Here is a 22,224-nt window from a genome sequence, read left to right on the forward strand (position 1 = left end):
AGCAAAATACTTTCTCAGTTTTCTGTATAGTGAGGGTTGGCCAGATGATACAATCCGGGGCAATGAAAAGTATTATAGCGGGGAGGAATTCCAGCATAGTGATTAAAACTACGGGCTGAGGGCACCTGGGTGGCTCGGTGGGTTAAGCTTCTGCCTTCGGCTCAGGTCATGATCTTGGGATCCTGGGATCGAGCCTCTCTGCTCAGCAGGGAGCCTGCTTCCCCCTCTCTCTCTGCCTGTCTCTCTGCCTACTTGTGATCTCTCTGTCAAATAAATAAATAAAATCTTTAAAAACAAAACCCAAAAAACTACAGGCCGTAGGGGCGCCTAGCTGGCTCAGTCGTTTAAGCATTTGCCTTTGGCGAAGGTCACAACCCCAGGGTCCTAGGATAGAGCCCTGAGTCAGGCTCCTTGCTCAGAGGCCAGTCTGCTTCTTCCTCTTCCTCTGCCCCTCCCCCTGTTTGTGCTCTCTCAAATAAAATAAAATAAAATAATATGAAGAAAATAAAATCTTTAAAAGTATGGGCTCTAGAACTAGAATGCTTTGACTCATTGTCATATTAGGTGTATAAATTTGGGCACTTTACTTAACCTCCTGTTCCTTGAGGACAGTAAGTGTATCTACTTTATGGTGGTTGTATTAAAAAGTTAATAAATGTACAGAACTCATAAGAGTAACTGGTACTTGGTAAACACTCTATAAATATTAGCAACTGCTATTTTTGTCACCTGTATGTGCCAAATATGGAACATCTCTAAGGCATATCATTAAGTAAAAGCAGCAAGCTGAGAACAGCACATCCACTGTGTACTCGCATTTGTATGCAAAGAGAGGCTAAGGTACACGGATCCACATGCTCGTGCCTGCAGACTGTCTCTTGTAGGACATACCCAAAACTATTCAGTAGCTGCCTCTGGGAAGTAGAACATGGAACTGGGATACTGGATTGGGAAATTCTACTTCACTGCATGTCCCCTTTTTACTAACTGGATTGGATTTTTGCAATCATGTACTTGAGTTACTACTTAAGGCTTTTTTTTTTTTTTTTAAAGATTTTATTTATTTATTTGACAGATAGAGATCACAAGTAGGCAGAGAGAGAGAGGAGGAAGCAGGCTCCCCGCCGAGCAGAGAGCCCGATGCGGGACTCGATCCCAGGACCCCAAGATCATGACCTGAGCCGAAGGCAGCGGCTTAACCCACTGAGCCACCCAGGCGCCCCACTACTTAAGGCTTTTAAAATCATGTCTAGGAGGCTTTAAACAATCCCACCTTCTCTTAATTTCCATTGTTCACAACAAAATAGGCAGTCAATAAAAATGATATGTCAATTACATCTCAATGAAGCTAGCTAGAAAGGATAAACTGAAAAGGAAAATGGACAGTCAGTTGCATGGTGGTCAGTTTCTTTTTAGAGGTATTCAAACACAAGCTGGACGGCATTCTGTCAGATGTGCCCTGGAATATCTCACTAGCTAATGAGAGGTTAGCTTAGACAGCATCAAAGCTCTGTCAGTTCCAACATCTGTCTTTATGGTGGCACAAAAGAAGGGAACTTGGGAAGATGCCAGGAAATGACCCCAACCCCCCCAACAAAAACGCTGCAACCATCACAGACTACTGGTATCAGGGCACACAGCAGATGTGCTCCAAGGGCAAGCTTAGTCTCATCTTACCAGGGCAGAGCTGAATCGCATGGCAATGCTGCCAGACAGACATTGGTATGACTCCCAGGTCAGCCACTCTGTCACTGTAGGGACTGGACCAACTTATCTAAGATCTTTGAGTTTTCTCGCACCTATAAAATGGGAATAACATCCCACCTCCTCGATTGGCATGAACCATAAGCAGACTAGTGAATGTGAAGTCTATAGCAGGGCACCAGGCATGCAGGGAAGCAGCCGAGGAAGTGAGGTAGCCATCACGGAGGAGGAGAGGGATCACTTTCAAATGATTTGTTTCACGTATCAATCTTTTAATGCATTAAAAAAAAAAAGACAAACTGGAAAACAGTTTTACATTGACCTAGAGGAGACATCACATATAGCCATTTTAACAAACCCCACAACCACATATTAAGTCCAGACAGCTCCTGCTAGATCCTAACCTTCAAGGCTGAACCGTCTTACCCTGTTCACAGCAGAATCAAAGCATTAAGCAAAGCCAAGGTTCTCAGACCTTCCCTTCTAAATCTTCCTTTTAGACCAAGAGGTCAGAGCAGAACCAGGCAGGGTTGTGTTATTATTCAGGAGATGGCTAATAACCATACTGGTAAATTCATTTACTCCTTGGAGCTCTGTGCCCACAGAATGATTTAAGAGGTCCCCGTGTATATATGTGATTGGGTCTAGGTAGAGATATTTTGGTCTGAACTGTGAGGTTTATGGCAAATAGAGTGGATGAATGGCTCTAGGCCATAGGACAACTGTCACAAATGCTATGTCTTCAAGGAAGTAAGGCATATGCTGTTGCCTCCAAATACTGTGAGGCAAGTAGTGATTACCAGACTAGTCCATTCATATAGCAGACTCCTACCTGGGTCTTTGCAAAAATAAAATCTCGGTGCTGAGGGCCCCCCTTTTAGTGAAAGCCAAAGGCCCTAGAACAGAATGCCACAAAGTCTTTTATTAATTACTCTGGGCTAAAAAGACACTTAAGGTCATTTCAGGAAGAATAAAAATGTTAACTACCCCTCCCTTCAAGTTTTAGTAGCCAATAGGAATCTGGGCTCTGAAAAGTCACAAACACTTTCCCCCTCCCTGCAAGACCATGGGCAACTGTGGCAGCTCAGGAAAAGTGAGAGCAAACCATGTGAGCAGTGTTTAGTGGGCAGCTAATGGCTGTGAGCAGTAGAACAGCTCACAGCCACCACACTGGGACAGTGCTCTGCTCTGTGGGCCTGTTTTGGCAGAATCCTGTCATCCACAGGACCAAGGGGTGGGAGTGCTGGGAACAGATGATTCTGTGTTCCACAGATAATGGCATGAAGGAACCGTTAATAGATAAGGTTTAAGCACAGCATTTGGACACAACTCCTTTAGACATTCTGTTATTGAAGTCTTAAGAGTTTAGAACCTGGAAGGATTGAGAAATTCTAAAGAATTAAACAAAACCAGACAAACAGAAAAAGAAGGTGAAAGGTAGCAAAGACACAAGAGCTCTTTGTAGATGCTGGCTGGCTCACTTTGTCCCCAAGTTCATCTTAGAGCTCACATGAATTTGAGACATGAGGCAGAGACATTAGACCTGTGTCAAGGGCAAAAACTTCTGGTAGTAGCTCTTCGTGACGTCAATCATCAGCTCCTGGGTACATTCTGGGAGCTCCCCTGAAAACAGTCCTGGGAAAAGAAAGACCTGGTCAACCAACTGGAGCCGAGGGAGGCCAGCAGCTCTGATTTCTGTTTAAAACCCTATAGGGCCCTTTTCTTTACTCACGAGTATCTAAATGCTAGGTCTTCCAGCTTCAATGCTAGCAGAATATTTTTACTGACCATATCTTCAAGATGATATCTTTTTGTTGGGGGGAGACAAATAATGCAAATTCCCCGAATGGATAAATACCTTCCAGGTAAAAGAGGTTCATACATTATTGCATGAGCTGAAGAGTTAAGGCATCTCCGACTACATGGGAGGTTGTTCCAGACAAGGATTTGTCCATCCCCTGGATTCTGATGTGACAAGCCCAGGTGAGCACTCTCTGAGGTAAGAAACTGCTCTATTGTTCATACAACGAAGCTGAATCCAATCCCCAAACCTGCTACATACAGAAAAATTGTGGATGGGAGTAGAACAGAAATATCCTACCAAAAGACAAAAAACTGTATTTAAGGATTTCAGGGAAAGAGGCACTCTCATCCACTATGGATAAAAGCATACGTTTGTACCACTATTTGGAAGAACAACTCTGGAAAATCTAGCAAAACTTTTAAAGGTTCATACCCTGTGATCTGATAACCCAACTTCTAAGAATTTGCCTTACAAATAACCTTGCCCAAGTGAACAATATATGTATAGGAATATTAATGCAGCAAAGTTTCTAATAGTGAAAAGCCAGGTACAATGTGTAATGGTCCATTATTCCAGGAAACTAGTCAGTTACATACGGTATATTTATGTAGTGAAAACCATACAACCATGAAAAGGAATGAGGGGAATCTCTACATACTGACAAGAAAAGATCCCCAAGATACACTGTTAAAGCAAATTTCCAAACAAGATAGAAAGTGTGAATCTGTTTATACAGGTGTGAACAGTATAACCCATTATATACAAAAGTACACACATATACACAGATACGTACACACCTGTGCATTAATACACATACGAAACAAACACATATACTTGCATATATATATATATGGAGAAAATAACAGGCAGGACAGAAAAAAAGGTCTAAAGAATACAGAATCCTCAAAGGTACCTTTTATAAATGTGCAGTCTATGTTAGATTTGCAAACAAGTTTGGTATGCATAGTATTTAATCTTTTTTAAAAGCTAGCAGAACATTTAAAAATTCAGAGATATCATGTAGATATGCAGATTTTTAGCTCCTCATGAACTATCAGAAATTCTTAAAATGTTAGCTCTGTATTCTTGGCTAGCCATCATAGGCTGTCATTTCAATCACGTCTGTCTGACTCCTACAGGCAGTTTTGGCTTTTTGGTTCCTGACCCAGATTCTTTCCAGATGTTTTGTCTTTCATTTTATTCCACTACTCAGTGGAGCCTTCAAAAATGTGCCAGTTGTCCTACAATTTTAGGTCTCTTTATTAAAGAGAGAGATTGCCAACAGCAGTATCTAGATGGTTAACTTCTGTTTGTCAAACTACTAAAAATGAACATAGGAAGTACCTTGCCAAAGCACAGAAAATACTGGACTCTAAATAAGGGGTCTTAAGAACTAATCAAGGCTTTCCCACAAACAACCTCTGACCCTGTGGACAACTTAATCTTTCTAGGCCTCAGTTTCCCCATCTACACAATCATCTCTAGGGTCTCATGCAGCCTGAATCCTCCATCAGAACCTCCAAACAGTGCTTACTTGGATTTCAAATACCAAGTGGTGTGTCTCCCTGTCTTGGCCATCAATGCCCAAAGACCACTGCTGGCTCTAAGGACCCTGAGTAAGTTAAAAGAGATTAAGATATTACTCTGGTAATAGACTCCTCACCTCAGAAGGTGAGACTGGGGCACCTGGGTGGCTCAGTGGGTTAAGCCGCTGCCTTCGGCTCAGGTCATGATCTCAGGGTCCTGGGATCGAGTCCCGCATCGGGCTCTCTGCTCAGCAGGGAGCCTGCTTCCTCCTCTCTCTTTCTCTGCCTGCCTCTTTGCCTACTTGTGATCTCTCTGCCAAATAAATAAATAAATAAAATATTTAAAAAAAAAAAAAAAAAAAGAAGGTGAGACTGTCTGACAATCAACCGAAAACAACCACTGGGGCTTTCTGATCTGCGCATGCTAAGAACGATGATACTTTCTCACAGTGGGAACCCAATCTAGGGAGAATCACTCAGCAAGGCTCTCCTTCCTCCTCTGCAAATGCAGAGATACATGGAACAGCAGAACAGCGCATTTCCTCCCCGAGGAATCTGAATGGATGATTTTGCACATCTTTGAAACCCACAGTCAATGATCTGAGTGATGAGTTTTTTAATTGGAAAAGCAACTAAACCACCAAGGGGTACATCTCATATATCGTCAAATCTCTCACTACATAGCATCTCCCATCTGTGAATCCCTGGTGTGCTTCTGTCCACGCTGCATGAGTTCAACCATGTAAAACCATACACAGAAGAGACGAGACTGCCTTGGGGTAGGGGTGGGGAACATGAGGTTTTCTTCTTCTTTATTCTTTCTTTTCTTTTCTTCTTCTTTCTTCTTCTTTCCGCTTTCCGGTGTTTTTCAAGTTTTCTAGGAGGAGGGTATATCACTTTTGTTTGCTCACATGCTTGGCCATTGGGAACTCTGAGCTCACAAGGGCTTTACCTGAGGGCATTCTGTCAGCCAAATTAGAAAGGGGATGTATTTGCTTCTCTCGGGTGTCCCAGAGGTATCGTTGGTCTTAGACCATGTTTTAGGTTAACTCTTCAGTTTGGGCATTCCTGGGTAGTGTGGGAAGTATAAGTTCAAGACTTCAAACAACATGAAGCCATTGTTAGAATTCTCTGGAATATTTTTTCTTTTTCCAGCCAGAGCCCAGACCAAGAAAGGCTTGCTTCTTTGTACTTTTCCTGTGCTGGTGGCAGGTTGACTCTAGATCAACTTTTATTGAGAGATAACCCTTCAAGAGGATCTCTCTGCCTTTCAAGGCTTTTTCTCTCATCCCCACAGGAGTATCAAACCCTAAACCACTCTATTAAAAAGATGCATAAGCCTAACCAGGCTTATACTGTGGGTTTAGTTTCCTCTTTGCTTCTGACCCTTGAAATTTCCTTGTGAACCCAACTGCACATTTAAAAAGATACTGGTTATATTTTTAGATAGCATTTCTAGGTAATCTCTAGCAGGAGAATTTTTTTTTTTAAAGATTTTATTTATTTATTTGTCAGAGAGAGAGGGAGAGAGAGCGAGCACAGGCAGACAGAAAGGAAGGCAGAGGCAGAGGGAGAAGCAGGCTCCCTGCCGAGCAAGGAGCCCGATGTGGGACTCGATCCCAGGACGCTGGGATCATGACCTGAGCCGAAGGCAGCTGCTTAACCAACTGAGCCACCCAGGTGTCCCTAGCAGAATTTTAAAATTAGCCAAATCAATACATTGTCAGAGATAAAAACTGCATGCGTTACTTTCGTGATGGAAAATGAGTCTGCTTTCATAAATCAGCACCCAAGCTTACCTGGGCAGCCGGAGAAGACGGTGAATGGTGGCACCACAGTTTCTGGGGGTAATACTGTGTTGTCAAGAATTTTGCAGCAGTCTTTCAACACACATCGGCGCCCCTGAAATTAAAATCTTGTCACTAGGAAATAGAGCAGGAAATGCTCAAGTAGAAGTTGCTTGGTCTGCTGCATGGAATGCTATTTTCTATTTTCTCCATTCATGATATCATACAATATATAGGGCCAAAAGGTTTGGCCACAATTCCCTACTTCAGGTAGCACATGACAAGCAGGAGGAGGTAGGGGTATGAGTGTGTGTGTGTGTGCATGCGTGTGTGCATGAACTTGGAAAAGGTACAGTTCAGGTTATCTTAGATATTACAGACTGAAATTCAGTTTCCGAAGAGTTGTACCATTTTCTGTCTTTTTTCTTAAATTTAGTGGACATCTACTTTTTTGTTTGTCCAACATTTGATCACCTTTCTTCTGGTAACAGAACCCGTATTGTCCTTGGTAACATCCTTCTGCCCCTGACAGTCCCCTATCCTAACCCCAAACCCCAAGCCTGGCTTCAAAGACTGTTTTATGGAATGAGCCAAATCAGTCTGATGAATCACAATATTAAGGCTTCTGCTGGTGCTACTGGGAAAAGCAGCTCTTTCCATCGGGGTTTCTAGAGGACAGGACAGACATTTGGACCAGCTGTCTTGTTTCCACGAGGGAAGAAACTGCCTGAGAGCTTCCCAGAGGAAAATGGGAAAGAGAAGGAGACTCATTCTCATGATATCAATTGAACCCCTAAAGCCAAGTGTGTACACAATTAGGATCTACTTTTTACTCTTGGTTCATATTAGCCATAGTTTGTTTTGAAGGTTTAGGTCAAGCCTTATGCTTGACTTTATCCACTGCAGAACTGAAAAGTGGCAACTTTGAATAGTTGCCACTTTTCAATTCTGCATCACCCATGGCATTTTGAGGGCAAGAAATAAGGTCTGGAAGATACATCCGTTTCCTGGTTTAAGGGAAAGGGGAGGTTTCTTCTATAAATACATTAAAGTGATTCAGACTACTTGCCGAGTATGTGAAAGTTTCAGTCTTCACTGACTACGCTGACATCACCAGGCCTGTGCATTCACTTGGTCCTGGTCAGAGGATCTGATAAAACATACTTGGCTGACAATGTGGAATCCCCAACAATATCAGGAGAATGCTAACCTGTCTAGATTTCAGATTTTATCAAAGAATATGACAGATACTTTGATTTCGTTGTATTAAAATTTCCCTAATTATTAATAAATAACCAAATGTATGTATTTCCAGGAATGTCCAAGTAGATTGTTAAATGAATGTTTTAGAAAGCTTATACCTTGAAGGTCTAAAATTTTTAAGTGACTAAGCTGTCTCTGGCAAGGTGGATAATAGCCTTGGCGATACTTGGCACTATCTGTAGCTCAGAAACAAGTTAGAACTGCAGTTCTCTACTCATTCTTGGAAAGTTCCCTCCCATGAGTTACCTGCTAGTGGCAATTCCCAAAATACAGCAGGTGGCCAGCTCCCCCGGTGACTCCCAAATTAGCTCAAAGATGTCCTATGACACCTAGGCTCCTAATAATTCCAACTAAGCACATGGGGCACTGGGTAGAAAGAAGCTGAATGTGCTGCATGAGGCATGACCCATTCATACAGAGGGCTCTGTAGACAAAGGGCCCTGGACAAGAAGAGCAGTGTGAATAAAACTTCCTCTGTGTACCATCAGCCACCACCCAGCCTGGAGGAACCTGCTGCGTCCACTAGTTAGCCACTCTGCCCACTAAGGCAAATGATGTTCAATCAGCTTCCAGAGCATTCTGGGCAAACTGATCAATTAAACAGCAGCAGCAGTCAGAACGTGGGTATTTCTTAGGAATGAGTGTATTGGCAATAGATGAGGAGGTGAAAAGCTGAAACTGCTTCTTTATTCTTTCCTGGAGGACTTTCCCAGGAGGAGTAAAAAACTCCATGTTGCCAGTATTACGGCTAACTGTATCTCCTGATAGAAGTTACCTCACATCCTCAAGCCTTGAGCTCCTCCTCTGGGAAACAGAACATAAAATCAAACCTGCAGGGATGCTGTGAGGATTAGAGACAATGAATGTAAAACTCACAGCACAGTCACAGCCCCATGAAGATTGTAAGGCTTTTTCTGCAGGCACCTGGGCAACTCTGATGGACACCTATAACTTCACACATCTGAACAGCAGTTGGATCACCAAATGGGTGCAGTTACAAGGGTCTGTGGGTCATGGGGACAGCTGGGCTCTAAAAGAGTCCCTGCTAGCTCTGAGATTCTAGAGCTCTAAAAGTATCTTTCTCCTGAGATTACTTGAGAATTTGTAAAAGGCTCAGCAAATAGGTACTGCCAATACCCAACAGTGACAATGTCTGAAATGATGTATCAGAAAGTGGCACAAAAAAGCAGAGCACGGGACAAGAATACTAGAACTCCCTAAGCACTGGGAAGAGCATTTGGATTTTAACATTTCAGACATTTAGCTCTGGGGATAAAGGACAGGACTAACACAGTAGGCTACTATGAACATGTCATCACTCTGCAGAAGAGAATGTCAGAAAAAACCAGCTGTGGCTTAGAAAGCCAGCTTTTGTCACACAGAATGAGCAGACAGAATGGGTTTCACGATTTTCCCTCTTTCTTCAACATCATGCCAAACAAAAGACCCTCTGTTTCTAACACATATGAAGGGACTCCTCTGGAGAATATCTGGCAAAATACCACTTCCCTTAATTCTGAGTAACAGGTCATATTGGGATGTTTTCCACAGCAACGTGGCCCTCCACTGCACAGTCCATCTTTGCTGTGCTCTTGTGGCTTGTAGAATGTGACTGCATGGTTTCTGCAAGTATTTTTTTTTTTTTAATTTATTTTTCAGAGAGAGAGGGAGAGAGAGCGAGCACAGGCAGACAGAAAGGCAGGCAGAGGCAGAGGGAGAAGCAGGCTCCCTGCCGAGCAAGGAGCCCGATGTGGGACTCGATCCCAGGACGCTGGGATCATGACCTGAGCCGAAGGCAGCTGCTTAACCAACTGAGCCACCCAGGCGTCCCTCTGCAAGTATTGTATACTTGAATATTATCCAGAACATGGAACTGCCTCTGTACTATTGGGAATAACCATTTAAGTCCTTGGCTGTTCCTAGAAGCTAGGATTTGGGTATAAATTCAAAATATAGGAAACATTTTCCCTAAACCTTAAGGCAGTTCAGCTCTGGTCATTCTCACCCAGGATGTTCTCATAAATCCCAACTGAAATCAAGCTATTCATCAATGAAATACTAAGAAATCCCATTTCATAAAGCCTTGGGCAGATGAAATGAGGAGATGCCAAGGCTCCTGAACACTGAATGTCCAAATGTCCACTGAACAAGGGCCCACTTGTACCCTGCACACCCATCACCCTGAACTACTTGCAGTTCCCTTAATGTCATGCCCCTTGTCCCCCCACTAGACTGTACGACCCTGGAGGTAAAGCAACAGGTAGGCCATAGGGCAGGCCTGGCTAGTCATACTGCCTGGGTTCAAATCCCAGCTTTCCACTTCATAGCCCTGTCAAATCCCTAATTTTTAAGGTCTTTAGGCGTATCGCCCAGGGATAGTATCAGTTAGCTACCACCCTTAGATGGTTATAAGGGTCAAATGAAATAATCAAAGGGAAGAGTTTAACATCATCTAGAAGAAGTTAGATAAGATTTAGCCATGGTTATTGATACCTAGAAACCTTCAAATCCATTAATAATTCCAGTAGACCAGAAACTGCTTCTATCCCGCTTGGCCACAGAAGCAGAGGCCCACTGATGTGAGGGATGGAGCTGGAGGAGCAGGGAGGCTGTTTAGCCAGCCAAGACACCATACTCACAATCACACAGTTCTTGCCAACGTGAACGTAGGAGCCAATCTGAGCTGCGTTGACCACACAATCTTCCTCAATAAAGACATGGTCCCCGATATGTAAAGGAAAGAATGCAACGCTAGAGAAGGAAAAGAAGATGAACAACAACAAAAAAAGGTCAAGGTGATTTGCTTTCGGTCAAGGTTTACAGAATTGCTGATCATACTCTCAACTTCATCATCTTGTCTTAATAAGAATGCTCCTAGCAAGGAAGGAATCCTCAGGCTAAGAGAATTCTATAATGTTGGAGATAAATGTGATTACTAGCTCAAAATCAGAAATATTGGACCAAGCAGTGTACTAGGAAACAGCAAGACCGAAGTGGCGAGACCTTCCAAGCTAAAAGAGCTGGCACCAAATGAATGAATGTTTTGCTCATTCCTGCCTCCTTGGAAAAGCTCATAGGTCACATATTCGGTAATCTGCCCAAGATGTTGTAGGGGACTGACATCAGTTACTAGGATATATTTTCTACTATTCAACATTCCAAAAATTTGTATATTCACTGATTTTACTGAGTGCATTTGCCAGACTCTATGCTAAAAATTGGAAATATAACGACAAGCAAAAACGACACTATCTAGCCCATAAGGAGACAGCAATCAAGAAAAGAAAGATTAAACAAATGATTATGTAAGTAGTTAGTTACAACTATGATAAGTACTACAGAGTAAAAAGTACCAAGTTATAAGCAGAGACTTTACCTAGATTAAAAGTTTGATAAAAGTTTAATTTTTTTAAGATGTTATTTATTTATTTGACAGACAGAGATCACAAGTAGGCAGAGAGGCAGACAGAAAGAGAGAGGAAGGGAAGCAGGCTCCATGCTTAGCAGAGAGCCTGATGCAGGGCTCGATCCCAGGACCCCAGAATCATGACCTGAGTCAAAGGCAGAGGCTTTAATGCACTAAGCCACCCAAGCACCCCCAAAGTTTAATTTTAAGTGACATTTAAGGGGCATCTGGGTGGCTCAGTTGGTTAAGCACCTGACTTTGGCCCAGGTTATGATCTCAGAGTCCTAGGATCGAGCCTCATGTTGGGCTCTGCACTCAGTGGGGAGTCTGACTCCTCTCTCCCTCTCCCTCTGCCCATCCCCATGCTCATCTGCCCTGTCTCTCTCTCAAATGAATAAATCTTTAAAAAGAAAAACATTTAAGCCAAGACCTGAAGGATGAGTAGGAGTCAGTAAGCTTTCTCCAGACTTCTGACATCACTGCCATTCTCCATGATTCCTCAAATGTCATTGACAGTGGTTCTATGATCACATTTACAAGTAACTTCAGTACTTTGGGACAGAAAATATTTGGACTAGAACTAAAATAAAGTAGCTGGATGCTCACTGGCTCTATCTAGTCCTGTGCTCTGTTTTGTCAGGAATATTTTGTCAGAGAGCATACCTGTACTCCCTGGACCTATAGCTTATTTAAATTTTCTTTAATCCATTTGTATTTTTGATCTGGGACCTTTGTGTGACAATGAATTCCTCGATCTTATCAGTCTATAGCAGCACTGTCAGCACCTGAATTTTAGATTAAAAAATTCCAAACTTGAGGGGCATCTGGGTGGCTCAGTGGGTTGAGCCGCTGCCTTCGGCTTGGGTCATGATCTCAGGGTCCTGGGATCGAGCCCCACATCGGGCTCTCTGCTCGGCGGGGAGCCTGCTTCCTCCTCTCTCTCTGCCTGCCTCTCTGCCTGCTTGTGATCTCTGTGTGTCAAATAAATAAATAATAAAAATCTTTAAAAAAAAAATTCCAAACTTGATATTATTATCTGGTTCTATGATCTATTATCTGGTTCTTGTATGGAGCTATGTGAGGTGGGAGAGAGGGGAATCCATACTCACTTGCTGTTTCTGTGTTGCTATTTACACTTTTGTATTCTTATATTTCCCATGACTATTCCTAATTACACAACCTACCGTTCACCAATAAAACCCCTATTTATTCTCGGTGCTTTCCTGAGACCATAGCCAGCACAGTAATGCTGCTATCAGAAGGGGGAGCCAACGACTTGGGCAGAGAACCTGTCACAGTGTGGAACCACAAAAGCCCAGCGCAAGGATTTCTCATTTCCCCCAACAGCCTTCTGAGCTAATGAGCAAATGTTTTCACGTGAATGATTTGCCCTGACTCCCTGCTCCCATTCCCGTATGTAATGGAAAGCCTGCAGTCTGACTCCATTCTGAGACATGCAGGACGATTCCTGTGTGCTTCACTCCTTGGTAGTAGTCTGAGTTGGTCGCTCTCTTTCCTGTTCCTTCCTAACCATGTTCAGCCTTGTGACAGGACTGTCACATTATACAGTGGCTATCACATTATAGTATCACATTCTATAGTAGTCATCTATGTATGTAAGTGTTTCTACTACTAGGTTTTTGAGAACTTTGAGGCAGGAATGCCATTTCATCCATCTTTAGGTACGCACCTTATACTCTAGTGACTGACATAAGAAAGCACTCAACCAGTGCTTACTGAGTTACTCAATGAAATGCAGATGGTGCCACAGGTAGGAGCCAGGAGGGAAAAGAGGGAGAGGTAAAAACAACATCAACAAAAAAACACCAGCACATCAGGCATAGTTTTCCTGCCCTGTCCATGACCTTCCCTGGATAATCCTAATTACCATTGAGAGAATAGTGGGCCTGACGTGCCTCTGCCCTCCGGGTCAAAACTGTTCAGAACAGGGGTGGGCACTTAACTCCAGCTGAGCCAATCAGATTCCCTCTGCCAAGATTCTGGAAATAAGACCTAAAATCTTTGGCTGGTATCTGTTGAAGCCTAAATAGAGAACTGATATAAATAATGGGCTGAGGCAGAATGTTGGCTCCATGAGAAAAGGGGGAAGATGAAGTCAGCATGAAAGAGAGGAGAGGGAAGCAGAAATGCAGAGACAGAGACCAACAAGAAACAACATAATCTTGGTGATGGAGCGACAGACGGAACAGTTGTCTTGATTCTGGCTAGCTGTTCAAGTATAAGTTCTAGTCCCTATGAGGCCTGGCCCCTTTTCCTACCCTTATATTCCATAAATATGCCTGCATCTCTTCATCGGAACCCCCTCTACCTTTGCCAATTCAAGTGGATTCTGTTTCTGGCAGCCAACCAACAACCAGGCTAAGACAACCACCACCAGAGCCCTGCTCATTACAGTGAATTCCTCCTCAGTGACCCAAACAATAGCACAGACCCACTCCTTACACAACTCAACACTTGGAATGCACCACCCGTAGCAGCATCTTGCACACAACCAAAATTAGGTAAGTAAATTACATACCCTTTGCTGAATTTCTTGAATGGTGGCCTTATGACACTCCGACTTTTCACAACACAATGACGTCCAACTCTTACATTTGCCAGATCCCCTCGGATAATACAGTCATTCATCACAATGGTCTACAAAATAAAGCACATTTTAAAAAGCTACCAACATAGCCTGAAATACAACAAAAAAGAGTAGGTAAGAAGACACTGACGTTATGCTATGATCTACTGAGTCACATGTTCTCTCAAAAGGGATAACTTTAAGATAATGAGACCGCCCTCATAACACTGACTCAGTTGAAGATGTTCCCAGCATATCACCAGCTTTGCCCTTAATAGCCCATAAACAGGACTTGTTGAATAAACAGATCTTTACTAAGAATGCCTTAGTTGGCCTAGTTTACTCACCTGCTCAGATTCACTTGGTCCTACCTGCCCTTAAGACTTGGCGGCTTGCTAAATGAGAATCCAGGCTGCTCCTATCTTTGTCCAATCTCCCAACACTACTATCTCCAACTTCGTGATCCTGGAGATAGACCTATTGAGCTCCTGGTTCTTCTCCCAAATTCTGGACTCAGATGAAGTGCTACATTGCGGGGTATGATATCCAGCTGCCCCAAAGATTGCCTAGATAGGCTGCAGGGTGAATAACCTAACTCAGAAGTTTGGGGGAATTAATACCCCATACTTGGTGGGGCCCCCTTGGTGGCTCAGTGGGTTAAGCCGCTGCCTTTGGCTCAGGTCATGATCCCAGGGTCCTGGGATCGAGTGCCCCATCACCCTCTCTGCTCAGCAGGGAGCCTGCTTCCTCCTCTCTCTCTCTGCCTGCCTCTTTGCCTACTTGTGATCTCTCTGTCAAATAAATAAATAAAATCTTTAAAATATATATATATATCATGATAAGGGTGCTCTACTCATTTTTTAAAATCTTTTTTTTAAGATTTTATTTATTTGACAGAAAGAGACACAGTGAGAGAGGGAACACAAGCAGGGGGAGTGGGAAAAAGAGAGGCAGGCTTTCCGCCAAGCAGGGAGCCCAATGTGGGGCTCAATCCCAGGACTCTGAGATCATTACCTGAGCCGAAGGCAGCCGTTTAACAGCTGAGTCACCCTGGTGCCCCTAAAATCTTTAAATCTCAGTGATATATACTAAGTATTTATGTGTGAAATAATACAGTGTTTGCAATTTGCTTTAAAATATTCCAACTCCCTGCCCTCTCCGGGGTCAAAATAGGTATGGGTTTGTGGGGCAGGTACAGAGATAAAACAAGGATATCAGAATATTACTAACTGCAGAAGCTGGTGAATGAGCATATGGAGTTTCATTATACGTTCTCTCTACTTTGGTACATGTCTTAAAAGTTGCATAATAGGGCCTGGGTGGCTCAGTGGGTTAAAGCCTCTGCCTTCGGCTCAGGTCATGATCCTAGGGTCCTGGGATCTAGCCCCGCATTGGGCTCTCTGCTCAGCGGGGAGCCTGCCCCCACCCCCGTCTCTCTGTCTACTTGTGATCTGTGTCAAATAAATAAATAAAATCTTGGGGCACCTGGGTGGCTCAGTGGGTTGAGCCGCTGCCTTCAGCTCAGGTCATGATCTCAGGGTCCTGGGATCGAGTCCCACATGGGGCTCTCTGCTCAGCAGGGAGCCTGCTTCCCTTCCTCTCTCTCTGCCTGCCTCTCTGCTTACTTGTGATCTCTCTCTGTCAAATGAATAAATAAAATCTTTTAAAAAAAATCTTTTTTAAAAAGTTGCATAATAATACCAATGTATATAACAACACGGATAAATCTCAAAAACCTTTAGTGAAAGAAGGTTGACAACAATGAGTACATGATTCCCATTATAGGCAACTCTAGAAAATGCAAACGTAATCTCTATTAGTGTTATACCAGTGGTCATCTGGGGCCAAGGGTAGTAGGAAGACTGACTGCAGAGGGGTCCAGGGAAATGAGGGTGATGGAAATATTTTATATCTTAATTGAGGTAGTGGCTGCATAGTTGTAAGCATCAGTCAAAACTCGTCAAACTCAGGGCACTTAGGTGGCTCAGTTGGTTAAGCATCTGCCTTCAGCTTGGATCATGGTCCCGGGGTCCTGGGATCAAGCCCCAAATCAAGCTCCCTGCTCAGTGGGGAGTCTGCTTCTCCCTCTCCCTCCGTCCCTATCCTCTGCTTGTGCTCTCTCTCTCTTGTTCACTTGCTGTCTCTCAAATAAATAAATCTTAAAAAAAAAAAAAAAAAAAACTTGGGGCACCTGGGTGGCTCAGTGGTTAAAGCCTCTGCCTTTGGCTCAGGTCATGATCTCAGGGTCCTGGGATCAAGCCCTGAGTCAGGCTCTCTGCTCGGCAGGGAGGCTGCTTCCCCTCTCTCTCTGCCTGCCTCTCTGCCTGCTTGTGATCTCTGTCTCTCAAATAAATAAATAAAACCTTTAAAAAAAATAAAAATGTTAAAAAAATAAACTCATCAACCTGCACACTTAAAATGGGTACACTTCATTGTATGTAAATTATGTCTCAATAAAGATAACTTTTAAAATGTTCCACTGTAGGGGCAGCTGGGTGGTTCAGTCGGTTAAGCATCTGTCTTCGGCTCAGGACATGATCTCGGGGTCATGGAATCAAGCCTCGAATTGGGCTCCCTGCTCAGTGGGGTGTCTGTCTGCTTGTCCCTCTCCCTCTGGCCCTCTCCCTGCCTCATGCTCTCTCTTGCTCTCTCTCTCGCAAATAAATAAATAAAATCTTTAAAACAAATATTCCACTATAAAATGTTAAAAATGGAAAAAAAGCAGAAGAGAATCTATATGATCTGGTCATTGTTTAGATATTGGGGAAAGAGAGAAAGAGAGTCCAGGATGAAAGTCTAGAATAGGGTAAGCAATTCCGGGGACTGAACTGGATGACAAATTCAGTTGTGAAATGTTATTTGAGGTATCTGTGGGATAACCAACTGGCTGTTATAAATGAAGGCCTGGGGCCCAGGACAGAAGATCAGGGTAGATATGAAGATGGAGAACACCTCAAATATGGGTAAATTTAGATATGTCACTAGTCTGAACACCAGGTTCTGAGAAATTACTAAAAATGAAGTGCGCTCATACTTCGAAAAGTTTACCAATCTCACCTGAAAATATGTTCAGTCTATAAAACCTCTACCAGTAAAAAGACCATTTCTCATCAGCTGTTGACTTAAAGGACTACAGTGCCTGTTGGTTTTTAAAAACAGTCTACTTCAAGTTTAAAGAGATATCTGTTTCTAATATGTACTCTTTCATCTGAAATCCTTCATTTACTTTAATCATTGTTTTCTGTTTATGCTTCCATCTACAATCAGAAGAAATGACTTCCTTTTCTTTGGAAGAAAGCAGAATACCAAGAAGTTCTGAGTATTTGGTAATGGTTGTTTTTATTATACTGTGTTTTAAACAAAGATAGCAATCTTAATCTGGAAATAAAGAAAATCCATAAAAGTCCCTTAGGCAGGGGCACCTCAGTGGGTTAAGCCTCTGCCTTCGGCTCAGGTCATGATCCCAGGGTCCTGGGATCAAGTCCCGCATCAGGCTCTCTGCTCAGCAGGGAGCCTGCTTCCCCCTCTCTCTCTCTGCCTGCCTCTCTGCCTACTTGTGATCTCTGTCTGTCAAATAAATAAATGAAAAATCTTTGAAAAACAAAAAGTCCCTTAGCAGCCTAAATTACACTCCCATTTGGAGAAGCAAACACAGAAAACATAAGTAACGGATATCACAGGAGGTCAAAGAGATTTAATGTGAGTGACTCAAATCCTGGTTTCCTGTCTCATAAAGAGTGGAGCTGAAGATGAGAAGTCAGATTCAAAACAGAGGCAGCAGGATGTTAAAACGAAAGTGAGTGCATATAAGGACCTCCCAGGGAAGAAAATGGTAGTACAGCAGAGTTCACTGAACTCGACAAAGGATGAGGCAGAGGTCGCAGCTGGAGGTCTAAGAACTGCACCCAGAAACCTGTCTTGTTTGGCTCATGCAGCCTGTTTCTTCATTTAGATTTAGTACTATTATTTGAATAGCGGGACATTTTGCACTAAAAAAAATCCAGACTTCCAGTCTCTTTTGAGAAAATATAGGCCTATATTCCCAAATGGCAACAATCAGTTTGAGTTTGGCTAGGACATGTACGCATCAACTGACCAGGCCCCACCACTCCCTGTTGTTGGCACCCAGTCTTCCTTACTCATTTGACCCCTGCCTATCCCTACAGGCACTGTGACACCTGATATAAGGGTTTAGGAAAATAGAAATCTCACAGTTCTGTAAGGGACAAAATGAAAAACTGGGAACAAAATAACCAATAGGAGAGGGGATAAATGTAACTGTACACAGTAGTGAAAATGCACAAACCACAGTGAATCATAGAAGCAGGACTGAGAACAATGGTCCTTATTAAGTGTGATAGGTGTTTCCTACTGTGGTTATAGTAATAAGTGAGTGTAAAAAAAGTAAATAACAGAAAGCCAAGTAAAGCTAAAGTATATACGTGTATAGTTTACATGGATGTTAACATGTATATATGTATTAGTTTACATCCTACAACATGGATGAACTTTGAAAACATTATGGTAAGTGAAATAAGCCACACAAAAAAGGACAAGTCTTATAGATCTAGATTAGGCAAGTTCACAGAGACAGGAAGGGGACTGAGGTTATTAGTGACTAGGCCCCGTGTGGGGGGCAGGAGTGGGGAAGATGGGGAGGAAAAGAGGGAGTAATTCCTAAATGAGTATAGACTTTCTGTCCAGGTGGTGAAAGTTTTAGATATGATAGTGGTGATGATTGCACAATGGTTGTAAATAGAATATATATTTTTAAGTAGGCTCCACACCCAGCATGGAGCCCAGTGCAGAACTTGAACTCATGAGCCTGAGATCTAGACCTGAGCTGAGATCAAGAGTAGGATGCTCAACCAAATGAGCCACCCAGGCACCCCAATTTTAAATATAATTAACACCAATGGATTGTACACTTAAAGATAAAGTGGCAAATTTTGTCACATGTATTTTATCTCGATTTAACAAACAAATGTTTATTAGAAAATGTACTGAAATTGCCTAAGGGATTTTTAAAAAACTCCACAATTTGCTAATGTGTCAGATTGGGATTAACGGAATTACCTAATTCCGTGCAGGAACAGTGTGTCTCTAAATACTAGTTATACTTCATTATTGAACTATACTTCTTTCTATTAAATCTCATGTTATGATGAGCTAATGGAGACAGTAATTGTGTCTCTACTGAAAAAATTTATGATTTCTTGATTATAGTGAGATTTTCTTCTCTTTTAATTCAGAGATATAATATTTCAAAGACAAATGGCAGGAAAAACAGTGGACTTCAGTGTTTGTCACGTTCAAATATATCTTGATATTTTCTCTGGTTCTGATATGTCCTAATATTATTCCCATGTTTATACTCATCTCTCTGCTACTTCAATTTATTCAGACTACAAATTCTCAGCCTATCATATTCCATTTTGCAAAGCTGTTTCATAGTTTCGTGTCTTTCCCAACTCTCTCTCTTTAAATTTTATTTGTTTGACACAGAAAGAGAAAGTGCACAAGCAGGGAGAGAGGCAGAGGAGACGGAGAGAAGCAGACTCCCGGCTGAACAGGGAGTGCAACTCAGGGCTTGATCCCAGGACCCAAGATCACAGCTTGAGCTGAAGGTAGACACTCAACCGACTGAGACACCCAGGTGCCCCACCCATTCTCAAATTAATTTTAAGAGCTTCAGGGTGCCTGGGTGGCTCAGTGGGTTAAGCCGCTGCCTTCAGCTCAGGTCATGATCTCAGGGTCCTGGGATCGAGTCCCGAAACGGGCTTTCTGCTCAGCGGGGAGCCTGCTTCCCTCCTTCTCTCTCTGCCTGCCTCTCTGCCTACTTGTGATCTCTCTCTCTGTCAAATGAATAAATAAAATATTTTTTTTAAAAAAAGAGTTTCAGTTAATGTTGAATCATTATTACTAAACAATTATATTATTATACTTTATAACTTCTACACTTAAGTGTTTCGGTGCCTATTTATGTTTGTGTCTGGTAGTTAAGGGCACACTACAACACTTCATAATAATTTCAGTTCTGGGTGCCATGGTATTTCATTTCTGGCATAAAGGGGAAAAGGTTTTCTGTTGCCTCCTTTTATTGAGTCTTTTTTGTATTCAATACAACTTGGAGAATGAAAAGAAGAGAAATTTTAAATGTACAGCAATAAGTGGGAGATGTGGCAACATATTATCTGCCCTCCCAATGCGATAATTAGTGGAAAGAAAGCAAAGGCAGGGGCACCTGGGTGGCTCAGTTGGTTGGACGACTGCCTTCGGCTCAGGTCATGATCCTGGAGTCCCAGGATCGAGTCCCATATCAGGCTCCTAGCTGCATGGGAAGTCTGCTTCTCCCTCTGACCTTCTCCTCGCTCATGTTCTCTCTCACGGTCTCTGTCTCAAATAAATAAATAAAAATCTTTTTTAAAAAAAAAAAAAGCAGGGCGCCTGGGTGGCTCAGTGGGTTAAGCCACTGCCTTCGGCTCAGGTCATGATCTCAGGGTCCTAGGATCGAGTCCCACATCGGGCTCTCTGCTCAGCGGGGGCCTGCTTCCTCCTCTCTCTCTCTCTGCCTGCCTCTCTGCCTACTTGTAATCTCCCTCTGTCAAATAAAAAAAAAATAAAATCTTAAAAAAAAAAAAAAAAAAAGCAAAGGCAGGCATTCTGGAACTGGCGTTGTCCCTTACCTTGCCATTGAGAACGATGTTCTGACTTCCGCACAATACCGACTGGCGACTAACTTTGTTTCCAGATGCCTGAAAGCAAAGAGCAGAAAACGGGGATGCGCAAACTGAGTGCATTCTGGGCTACAGGTTTCCATCAAAAAAGCTGCTACTGGAGAGGAATGGACTTTCAGTGGGCCGAAGTCCCCTGATATCCTGAGTACGGGATATGAAAGCAAGGATGGATTAGGAAACTAGGGATTCCAAGAAGGGAATCCAGAATTTGGACGTGGTAGGTCTAGAGCCTGATAACATCAGAGAGAGGGGATTCAAGTTTTAATTCTATACTTGTAGCCCTAAATCCAGGATAACGACTTAACCGATATCAGAGTTGCAAGAATTCATAGCAACGCTGACTGAGCACCTACCCTCCTTCGAGGAGGGTAGGTGTAAATTTACACACATCATGTATTGACTAGAAAGGACCTAACCGTCTTTCAGCATACAGTAATAAATTAGGACACGTTAGTTAAAAAAAAAACACCTTCTGAGGGTTGCCTGGGTGGCTCCGTGGGTTAAGCCTCTATCTGCATCTCAGGTCATGATCCCAGAGTCCTGGGATCCAGCCCCGCATCAGACTCTTTGCTCAGCAGGGAGTCTGCTTCCTCCTCTCTCTCTACCTACTTGTGATCTCTGTCAAATAAATAAATTAAAATCTTAAAAAAAAAAAAAAAAAAAGCAGGGGCGCCTGGGTGGCTCAGTGGGTTGAGGCCTCTGCCTTCGGCTCCGGTCACGGTCCCGGGGTCCTGGGATCGAGCCCCGCGTCGGGCTCTCTGCTCAGCGGGGAGCCTGCTTCCCCCTCTCTCTGCCTGCCTCTCTGCCTACTTGTGGTCTCTGTCTGTCAAATAAATAAAATCTTAAAAAAGAAAAAAAAAACAAAGGGTTTTGTTAAAAAACAAAAACAAAAACAAAAACCTTCTGAAAGCCCCGAAGCCTGGAGTTCTTGATATTAAGCTGGATGAGACTTGTCCTGCTTTCTGGAAGGCATTTTATCTTTAGGAAATAAGGAATAAGTAAAAAAAAGCCTAAACCTGCCATGCAAGGAATACATAACTAAGCCGGGCCATTCACTAAGTGGCTGTAGGTAATCTCGGACGAAACGCCAAAGGGACCCGGGGTGCGGTAGGGACAGGATGGAGACACCAGCTTCGGAGGGACGCAGGCTCGGCAAAGGAAGGGCAGAGGTCTAAACACGCGTACCGTCTCGATGTACTCGGACTTGTTGTAAAGCAGCTCGCCCAACTCCATGGCCACCAACTTCCCGCAGCTCCGTTCCTGTCAAAGCCTGTCAGCCGGTCAGTCTGACTGGAATTCAGGCGACTTCCGGCCGCTCCTCCACTTCCGCTCTGGGCGTCCTTGTCTCTGATCCGCAGCTCGGCTCTCCGCTAGGTGGCCCCGCTCCATTACTCGGCCGTCTCCGGTTGC

General features: G+C 43.2%; 1 protein-coding gene across 1 annotated transcript; it reads right to left on the reverse strand.

Moving 5' to 3' along the window:
• Positions 1-1,955: 1,955 nt before the first annotated feature.
• Positions 1,956-22,150, reverse strand: DCTN5 (dynactin subunit 5). The gene is made up of 6 exons (XM_044233193.1): positions 22,000-22,150; positions 20,764-20,832; positions 14,030-14,148; positions 10,724-10,835; positions 6,834-6,936; positions 1,956-3,339 (listed from the first exon to the last, which is right to left on the reverse strand). The coding sequence occupies exons 1-6, from the start codon at positions 22,045-22,047 to the stop codon at positions 3,242-3,244; spliced, it is 549 nt and encodes a 182-aa protein (XP_044089128.1). The 5' UTR covers positions 22,048-22,150; the 3' UTR covers positions 1,956-3,241.
• Between the last annotated feature and the right edge of the window lie 74 nt (positions 22,151-22,224).

The sequence above is a fragment of the Neovison vison genome, chromosome 14 (assembly GCF_020171115.1).
Source record: "Neovison vison isolate M4711 chromosome 14, ASM_NN_V1, whole genome shotgun sequence".
In the NCBI taxonomy this organism is placed as follows: Eukaryota; Metazoa; Chordata; class Mammalia; order Carnivora; family Mustelidae; genus Neogale; species Neogale vison.